At 46.3% G+C, this 9,989-nt stretch overlaps 1 protein-coding gene across 1 annotated transcript; it reads left to right on the top strand.

Moving 5' to 3' along the window:
* Positions 1–1,114: 1,114 nt before the first annotated feature.
* LOC125094202 (protein RCC2-like) lies at positions 1,115–5,667 on the top strand. The gene is made up of 2 exons (XM_047719870.1): positions 1,115–1,147; positions 3,607–5,667. Exons 1-2 carry the CDS (start codon positions 1,115–1,117, stop codon positions 4,219–4,221), a joined length of 648 nt encoding a protein of 215 aa, XP_047575826.1. The 3' UTR covers positions 4,222–5,667.
* Positions 5,668–9,989: the final 4,322 nt, after the last annotated feature.

Below are 9,989 nucleotides of genomic sequence, written 5' to 3'. Positions count from 1 at the left end.
AGGAAAGAGACAGTAATACAGATGCAATCACAGGGTTCATCCCCTCGCATACTGGAAATGGAATAGCCCATAGCTTTTAGCAAAGCGGTGATTGCAAATATTTTGTCATATTTCTTCAAAAATTTATTTCATATTCACATATACATTTTTAGTCTGCACAGGACACTTAAAAACACTATTTTTTCCCTCATTTTCCCCTGTGGAACCAGCTTTCAGCTTAAATTCCAGCATATAGTAATGTATGAAGAATGTCGATGCACTTTACCTCCTACAAGATACTCTTGTAAGAAAAATGACTAGTTAAAAGGGATGATACACTTCTTAAGTCTGCATCAGGGAAAAGAGAAATTATTTGTTTGATCTCATGAGTTTGGTATTGTGTTGTGATAGCATCTAACACGAATGCAGTTTAAAATTCTATGTGAAGTCCCTCTGTTTGGACTGTCAATTCAGGGGGGAAAACCGTTTTGTTAGAAGTGTCAAGAGTATGATGAGTGGTGAAGATATCAGCTGTGTTAGCTGATTTTTTTGACTGCCACATGATTCTTCTTGTACTGTATCATGTATGAACAAAAATGGCATTAATTCAAAGACTAGAAATTCATTGAGTTTTAAACTAATCACCTCAAGGTGCAATGAATTTATCAGCAATATCTTTTACATATTGATGTCTGTGCATACCCCGCTCCCTTGGTTTATATTCAGTATTTGTTGCACAGAAAGGAAATCATTAATGAACACCTTTAAAATGCAAATTTGTCAAGGTCAGAGTTTCAAAAACAGAAGCTTGTTGGTTTAACCATGCTCTGCATTTTATTTCTCTTCTGTAGTTGGTTGGATTATCAATCAAAATGTTGACTATAATTGTTCAAAAATTAATTTGTAAAAGCCATTTTCAGCCTTTCCTTTGTGTGATGTGAGAGGAGATAGGATAGGTTGGTATATACAGTATAGATTTTGCACTTGGTGGAACTGAGGTATTCCAAAGAACGTGGCTGAAAGCAGAATTTCTGCAAAGGGAATCATGTTTCCTTCATGACTCTCTCTACAAAAGAGACGTTCTGTTTTTTGTGGAGGACACCTTTTGAAGTATCTTCTTAGCGCCCCCCCTGGCATGGGGCCCTGTCAGCCGTGTGACGTGTTCATGGTTGGTTACATGTTCATGCCTCTGAACTTGAGCTGTGGTCCGCGGTGGACACCTGCTCCAAACTAAATCAGTACAGCAAAATCTTCTTGCCCGAGAATCTGAAATTGGGACCTGGACCTTCCGGTAAGACTAGTCCCATTCATGGGTGCCACATTTTATAGCTTAATAGTATTTCCTTTTGTCTCTACCTGGTTTACATTGGTATCTGTTACTATAACCAAATTTACCTCTTTCTTGGGATGAGCCTCACGGATTGAATTCAAGACTGGTTTAGGAATGGCAGGCTTACTGTTTACCGCCAAGGCATCCTGGGACCCTACTCCAAAACACATTTTCTTTCCTCTGCGTGGTCCCATCCACAGCTGCTCAGGCTCCCAACGTTTTTCCAGGCACATCTTATCTCTAGACGACATACATTTCTCTGAGGCACAGAAATTCTCTTATCTTTCCACTAAGAGTGTTAGTCTTCTTCTTCTTCTTCTTTTTTTTTTTTTAAAGATTTTATTTATTTATTTGACAGAGAGATATCACAAGTAGGCAGAGAGGCAGGCAGAGGGGAGGGCAGGGAGCCCGATGGGGGCTCGATCCCAGGACCCTGAGGTCATGACCTGAGCAGAAGGCAGAGGCTTTAACCCACTGAGCCACCCAGACGCCCAGAGTGTTAGTCTTCTGATTTTACTGTTAAATTCACAGTTTTGAATGAATCTAGGCTGTAGTCTTTCACTGAAGACAAGGTAGAAAGCAATAAAATAATACTAAATTTTATCTATTTTTTATTATTAATTATTTTTTAAACATATAATGTATTATTTGCCCTAGGGGTACGGGCTTGTGAATCATCAGTCTTACACACTTCACAGCGCTCACCATAGCACATACCCTCCCCAGTGGCCATCACCCAACCACCCCCTCCCCCTGGCAACCCTGTTTGTTTTGTGAGATTAAGATGATTTTTCTCCCTCCCGATCCCATCTTCTTTCACTTTTTCCTTCCCTACCCCTCAAGCCCCCCACTCTGCCTCTCAAATTCCTCATATCAGGGAGATTGTATGATAATTGTCTTTCTCTGATTGACTTATTTCACTCCGCCTAATACCTTCTACTTCCATTAATGTCATCTCAAATGGCAAGATTTCATTTCTTTTGAAGGCTGCATAGTATTCTATTGTATAAAAATACCACATCTTCTTTATCCATTCATCTATTGATGGATATCTAGGTTCTTTCCATAGTTTGGCTATTATGGACATTGCTGTTATAAATATTCGAGTGTACGTGCCCCTTTGGATCACTACATTTATATCTTTGGGGTAAATACCCAGTAGTGCGATTGCTGGGTCATAGGGGTAGCTCTATTTCCAACTTTTTGAGAAAGCCAAAGTTGGTGGCATCATAATTCCAGACTTCAAGTTCTACTACAAAGCTGTCATCATCAAGACAGTATGGCACTGGCACAAAAACAAACACATAGATCAATGGAGCAGAATAAAGAAGCCAGAAATGAACCCTCAACTCTATGGTCAACTCATCTTCGACAGAGCAGGAAAGAATGTCCAGTGGACAAAAGACAGCCTCTTCAACAAATGGTGTTGGGAAAATTGGACAGCCACATGCAGAAGAATGAAACTAAATTTTATCTATTTTGAGAACAGTTTTAAGGGCTCTTGGCTCTTCAGTGTCTCTCCCTTCTAACTCGTCTTAGCTGTAACAACCTGAGCATTCTTCCAAAGCACAGCATTATTTAGGGGAGCCTGGGTGGCTCAGTTGGTACAGAATCCAATTCTTGATCTCAGGGACATGAGTTCAAGTGCCACGTTGGGTATGGAGCCTACTTAAAAAAAGAAAACAAAAACAAAAAACCCACTTTATTTATAAGAACAGATGGTGGGTAGGATTGACCTGAAGTACTCTACATATTAGACTTTATCCAACTTTGCTTTGCTTTCTACTCTCTCCTCTCATGCACTGAGTGCTTAACTGAAATTAAATTTCTGTGTCCTCTAGGTGCTCTGCACATTCATTATTCTATGCTTCTCTTCCCTTGGATGGGGGCTGGGGTGGGGCACAGGGACACTGTCATTTCTCCAAGCACATTTCCTGTACAAAATGTTGTTATACCAACTTGAAGATGATATGTAGTCATACTATTTGTTAAGAGTATGATGACAGTAATCCAGAGAAAGCATAATAAAATGCATGATTAAAACACAATCCTAATACTATGATAAGAAGTAGGACCATGAGACAGATAAAGAAGGTAGTCAAAAAGTTGTGCTTATTTTTAAAACTATGGTTATTCTTCCATTCATCTCAACAGTTGATGTCAACCTTCTACCACCCCCCACCCTCCGATAGAAGCTGGTTATGCCTTTTCTTCCTACAGTTTTCTTCCCTTCATCTGTATTAATCTTAAAAGTGCTACACATCTTTCAAGATGTAGTTTAAATACTCTCTCCTTAGACGAAAGACGGGCAGATTTTGCCAGTCCCCAATGTGGTTGTACAGGATGTGGCCTGCGGCGCTAACCACACGCTGGTCCTGGACTCTCAGAAGCGTGTCTTCTCCTGGGGCTTTGGTGGCTACCGCCGCCAGGGCCACGCCGAGCAGAAGAACGAGATGGTCCCTCGCCTGGTGAAGCTGTTCGACTTCCCCGGGCGTGGGGCGTCCCAGATCTACGCTGGCTACACCTGCTCCTTCGCTGTCAGTGAAGTGGGTGGGCTGTCCTTCTGGGGGGCCACCAACACGTCCCGCGAATCCACCATGTACCCAAAGGCCGTGCAGGACCTCTGTGGCTGGCGAATCCGGAGCCTGGCTTGTGGGAAGAGCAGCATCATCGTCGCCGCCAACGAGAGCACCATCAGCTGGGGCCCGTCGCCCACCTTTGGGGAGCTGGGTTACGGGGACCACAAGCCCAAGTCCTCCACCGCGGCTCAGGAGGTGAAGACGCTGGACGGCATTTTCACCGAGCAGGTGGCCATGGGCTACGCACACTCCCTGGTGATCGCTCGAGATGAAAGCGAGACCGAGAAAGAGAAGGTCAGAAAACTGCCTGAGTACAACCCCCGGACCCTCTGATTCTCCCGGAGCCCTCAGCCCCCCACCTCCCGCGGCAGCTGTCAGTTCCACGTGCACTGGGACCGGACGTCCAACGAGGAATTGAAAGAAAGCAAGAGTTGACCGAAGGTGCATTTTTGTTAGACTCCCTGAGGTTCTGTTTTATAAGTGATTTCAATGTCAACTACCTTTTCTGTATGCTTTCCAAAGTGTTTTTTTTTTCTTCTAATGTTTAATTAAAATATTTGCTCATAGTTGACTTACCATTCCTACAAAAGAGGCAGAAACTCTGAGCAACCTAGGTTTTTTTTTTTTTTTTCTCCAAGTGGTTTTTCTTTTTCTTCCTGCTCCTAAACACATTTCTCAGAACACCCCCTTCCAGTCGTAACTAGCATGTGATCCGAGTGGGTGCTCCCTGGGAGAGGAGTACCCGTTGATGCAGAAAGGTCGGTCCCTTCTGGGAGCCAGCAGCGGCTGGACAGAGACAGTGCTGGTGGTGGATCTCCATCCAAAAATCACGCCCGCCTGCTTCGGAAGCATCTGGGTCACTTTCTTTCCCGCTTTTTCCTGTAGACCAGCCGAGGCCGTTTCTCTCCTTGGCTGCTTGTAAGCCCCAGCACCTTTTGGCTGCAACATTATTAGAAATCTGCCATTTCCCCCCTGGTGGGGGCTCTGGGGTCTGTGTTTAGCCATTTTTTATATACTTTAGCTATAAAAGTCCAAATGAGAATCGGGTGATTGTGGACCCAGTGGGACTTGGGTGGGCAGACGAAGGGACAGCATGTCTAGTTCACGGGCGGCTCTGAGGTTTTTCGGGACGAGCTGGAGCCGTCTGGCCAGTACTCGCCATTAGAGATTGATCAGCCAGCAGTTAAAAAAAAAAAAAAAAAAAAAAAGTGCATTCTGGAGTCCTTGCAAGGAAGGATCAGCCCTTTCCGTACCAGCCTTGATCACCTCTGTGCTTCTGTCTCTATCCTCCGCCGGATCCTGCTGGAACGGGCCCAGTCTCTGAGACGCGGGGTCCTGTTCTGCTAACCCAGCTCTCTGGTCGCCTTGCTTGGCTGTGGTACCAAATAGTTGGGATTCCTGAAAAGTCCCCCTTCCCCGCGTGTCAGCGCGGATCTGTGACTGCCACCCCGCTTCCTGCCACGCGCCCTCTGCCCGAGCTCGTCACCGGCGGTGCGCTGCTCTGCGGGACTTACGAGGTGCCTTTCCCGGACCCCTCCGCTCACTTGGACCCAGGAGAGGCGACAGCTCTGGCTGGGGCTCTTGGTTTCGAGAGGGTCAGGATGGGCTTGGGTACTTTAAAATAGATCTATTTAGTTCAGTGGTGCTTCTGGGGGAGAGGGGGTTCGGACTTGGTGGGACACGTGGGGGGAATGGGAGAGTTGAATATGGGTCTTTTTATTCTTTGCTTTGCTGTTGTTACCACTTGTCATTGTCTCGATGTTAAAATGCCAAAAATGATCGAGTCGTCGTTGCTTTCTTCCCTGCCCATCCCCCATGGCGCCTCACAGCGTCTGCCTTTCCAGGGCGTTTGACAGGACAGGATCTGCCCCGCCAGTCCCAAGGCCCTTGCGCGAGGAGAGCGGGCCTGCGTCTTCCTAAGGTTTAGTCTGACTTCATGCTCATCTTTGCTGTCCTGTGTCAGTCCGTAGTCCAGGGGGAGAAGCTTCTGCTAAACTAACCTAATTTGTCCAAATCACCCTTAGAGCCACCATCTCGGGCTCTCACTTCTGTGCGGGGCACCCACCCTTTTTCCCGGACATGAGTCTCTCTCCTGGAACAGGGCTTCGGCACATGTGCCCCTTGGACCCGCACAGCAGCCCCAGGGTCCCCTCTGCGGGAGCTGCCCTGGGGCAGGCAGGGCTCCGATCTTCCGGGGGACCAGTCTGAAACCCGCCACCAGCCTATTTGAGGGCTCCTTGCCAGGGACCAGAGCAGCATAGGCTCGGAACTTCCAGGTGAAGACGGCCCTGTTCTCCACCACAATCACTCCTTTTGGCTTAGAATTTTAAGATGAACTTCCTAAGTGGGGGGGAATCCTTCTTGACAAGGAATTAGGGGGTTGTCCTGCACTCCAAAAGAAAGAGTGGCCTTGTGCTGACCCCCTTGGGCCTCTGACCCGCCTTCCAGCTCTGGAGGGCATCTCTGGAAGAGGGGGTTCAGGGCTAAGGGGAGAGAACACCTGAAGAGGTTGTGATTTGGTCGAAGGTGCCTGGTTTAGTGCTGTATTTGTCTTTTTTTTTTTATTTCTTGGAGTAAACATTTTAAATAAATGACATCATTGTTTAAAAAAAATAAATAAATACTCTCTCCTTTATTAATCCTGATCTCTCTAGCTAAGAGTGATTTCTCATTCCCTGGAATTCCTTACAAACCATCACATCATTTTAATCTTGGTATTATGGTTATTTGTGATGTAGGAAGGATGTTAGGGTTTGAAGCCAATGACCAAGAAAGAGTTCTTGAGACGTCTTTGGTGCAAAAAGGTGGTTTTATTAAAGCACAAGGACAGGACCTGAGGGTAGAAAGAGCTGCACCGGGGTCGTGAGGAGTGGCCCATTATATACTTTCAAAGTTGGGAGGGGGTTAGGGAGAGCATAGGAAGCAAGGTTGATAAAAGATCATTTATTACTGTCTAATAAAGCCTTAGTCATGAGACCCTTTAGATGTTTATGAATGGGTCATATGCTTTGGGGGTGATTGACAACATGTTTCATGGAGGGTGGAGATAAAGGAAGTTTCCAAAGGAATTTTTATATGCTAAAGTAGACTTAACGGGATCCTGTGGGTCGGGCTAGGATTGCCTTTGGCCCTTGGCAAAGTATTAGCATCAAGGCAGCTGAGTTCCTAGAGGAATGTCACTCTGTTTCAAGGACTTGTCAGTGGGCTACCCATAGTAAGGAAATTTAATAATTTTTCTTCTGCATTTGTTTCCCCACATCAACTTGTTTAAGTATCTCAGTTCGATAAGTAAAAGATGTAACTATAGGATCTCTCTTAATGGGCTCCAGGTACCCCAGGGGTCGGCGCTTCGCAGAGAGCAGGCATTAAAGAGTTACATGATTGATGAATTTTAAAACTGTAAAAATGGATTTCTTCGGTTGAAGCTGCCTGTATTTCATAAAGAAGTATTCACTCTGTAGCAAGATCAGGGCCAGAAGCAAACCTCTGGTTTAGTTACCTTTAAAAATACCCTCAGGCACTTGCAGTCCAGCGCTGTTGAACTTAAGTTGGTATTTTTGCCAGCCAAATTTGCTGCATATGAAACCCATTGGCCATTTGGGGATTGACAACTTTCCTACTGCTCCTTTCAAAGAACTTCCCAAGAAAACTGGGATAGATAATCTATGTGCCATATGTGCTGTTAAAATAAAGTTGGATATGCGCTAATCAAGCGGTTTCCATGAGAAACACAAGGACTCAAAACTATGAAAAATCTTTTTAATTGTAGTACTTATGGTAGGCACTCCAAATAGCAAAATTACATTTCAAACTTTTTTATCTAAAAAAAATAGTTTACACCAAAGCTTAAATATCTTGGAGCAGAAACACTATGGCTGTTTAAATGTTATATAAAAAAGTTTGAAACAAGCAAAAAAAAAAAAAGTTTTCTTTTTCATGTTGCCTATAAATCTTTAAGTTAGTGCTTAGTTTAAGAGAGCATTTCTAAAAAAATTTTTTTGTTTTATGAAAATGGTAGAGACAAAGGTATAGGGTGCCCCTCTTCCATGACAGATTGCAGGCGAGAAAACAAGGACAAACTTGAATTCTCGGGTGAACAAACAGATTAGCTAAGAACGTCGTCATTTAGACGTTGTCTTTAGGCGTAACTCCCAGGATCATCTGCTGGTTGAAAACCCGAAAGGTTGATCAAAAAGACAATGTTGCTAGAAGCATCTTAAAAACTATTATCCGTTATCCACATTTGTTTCTATTGTTATTTTCCAAGTTTTATATTATTATAACACCTCATAAAATAAATATTACGAAGACAGTTTAAACTCTTCTAAGGTATTCTGTATGGCAACCTCTTAAAAGTAGGAGTAAACATGCAACTTGTTTGTTTAAAGTAATCTGGGAGGAGCAGACTGAAAGGTTACTTATGTCCTTTGCAATTTTAATCATTCCTAGCTGTAAATCGTTTCCTCTCCCTTCTGAGTTGTCAGTTTCTATCTACAGTCACTCCCGTTCCTTGAATTTGTTATTTAAAATTCCTACTTCTGTGTCCATAAGTAGCTAAAAAGATTTGTACTTGTCTTGCAAGATTCTTAGAGTAGATTGAATCTTCTTCTTCTTTTAAAATCTAATTTCTCTTTTCCCTCCAGAGTCTGAGTTTACCAAGGAGGGGAATGATATCAAATAAGAGCGATGGATAATTTAAAAATTCCCAATTTCTTATCTAATTTCTTCCATTTATAACCTTTTACGGTAATTATAAATGGCAGCAAAATGACTAACTTAAGGTTCATAGAGATTACAAAGTGTTAGAAATTGTAGATGTCTTTGAAAACAGAATCTGCTGTAGCTACTTTATTATTATTTTTTGTAGTTTTTATTTTTTAAAGATTTTATTTATGTATTTGTTAGCGTGAGAGAGCGCAGGCGGGCAGACGGAGGCAGAGGGAGAAGCAGGGTCCCCGCAGCGCGAGGAGCCCGGGCAGGACTCAGTCCCTGGACCCTGGAATCACGACCTGAGCCGAGGGCCGACGCTTAACGGACTGAGCCACCCGGGGGTGCGGCTGCAGCTACTTTAAGTGAACGGGACTCGTTAAGGACTGGAAGGGGCTCGTGGAGTCGTTCGGGGTGAAGAAGGAGGGTGAAGGCCGCGCGTCAGGAGCAGCCCGAGAGCTGGGCCGCCGGGGAGCTGCCCGTCCCGCCGGAGATCAGGTTGGAGGTGAGCCTGGAAACCAGCTCAGGAGCCCCGGGGGCTGCCTCTTGCACACAACTTGGTCACGACCTACACCCTAAAAGGACAGTCCGTGCCCTGCCCTCTCCTCCCGGAGCTCGGTTCTGACTCAGGCCGGCAAGAGCGTCCGTGGGTGGACTCTAGACCCGCACAGAACCTGCCTGCGGGCCGCTCAGGAAGGCCCATCTGACGCGCTCCCTGGCCTTCGGGGGCGGCGGTCGGCCGCGTTGCCGAGTGCCGTCGTGGGGTCCCCATTCGATCAACTTTTGTCTCCTGCTGTCTTCCGTTCTCACTCCCCCGAGGGGGGATGCGGGGCCACGGCGGAATGACCGGGATTCGAAGGTCGGAACATGAGTCCAGGGGAGTCAAGACGCCTCAGGGACGTCGGGGAGAAACCATCTTCCCCTTTCCTTCTCCGGAACGTCCGTATCTGACGCCGACAAATGTGCCTTCCCTTTTCGTTGGCCGGATTTGTCTGTCCTGTTGTGTGTCACCCGTGTCGTGTCGCCGTTGCCCACTGTTGTGAGTCACCCGCGTCGGGTCGCCGTTGCCCACTGTTGTGTCACCCGCGTCGGGTCGCCGTTGCCCATGTCCCCCCCACGGGTACCTTCATCCCACGCGAGTTCTGGCCTCCGACTCTCCGGTCCCGGCGGCTGCACTGCCTGGCGCTTCCCGCACCGACGCCCTATGGGGGGGTGGGCGCCTGCAACACGGTCCTCCGTGTCCTGCTCGAGGCTCGGCCCCGCAGTACGCCGGCCCCGTGTGCAGAATTCCTCCTCACGCCGCGGCTTCTTGTACCCCGCGCCCCGCTGCCCGCCGCCCTCCGCCCCGCTCCTGCTCCCGCGTTCCGGGCGGCGCGTCTTCCCGTGCAGACTCC

Source organism: Lutra lutra, chromosome 2, assembly GCF_902655055.1.
Source record: "Lutra lutra chromosome 2, mLutLut1.2, whole genome shotgun sequence".
NCBI classification, from domain to species: domain Eukaryota; kingdom Metazoa; phylum Chordata; class Mammalia; order Carnivora; family Mustelidae; genus Lutra; species Lutra lutra.
The sequence above is the reverse complement of the archived record's forward strand: the minus strand, read 5'-3'. Positions and strand labels throughout refer to the sequence as shown.

Bases quoted from the DNA above. Each gene is read 5' to 3' on its own strand.
- LOC125094202 (XM_047719870.1), top strand. From the start codon at position 1,115: ATGGGGCCCTGTCAGCCGTGTGACGTGTTCATG. The intron at 1,148-3,606 runs GTTGGTTACATG...CTCTCTCCTTAG, and splicing joins AGCCGTGTGACGTGTTCATG to ACGAAAGACGGGCAGATTTT.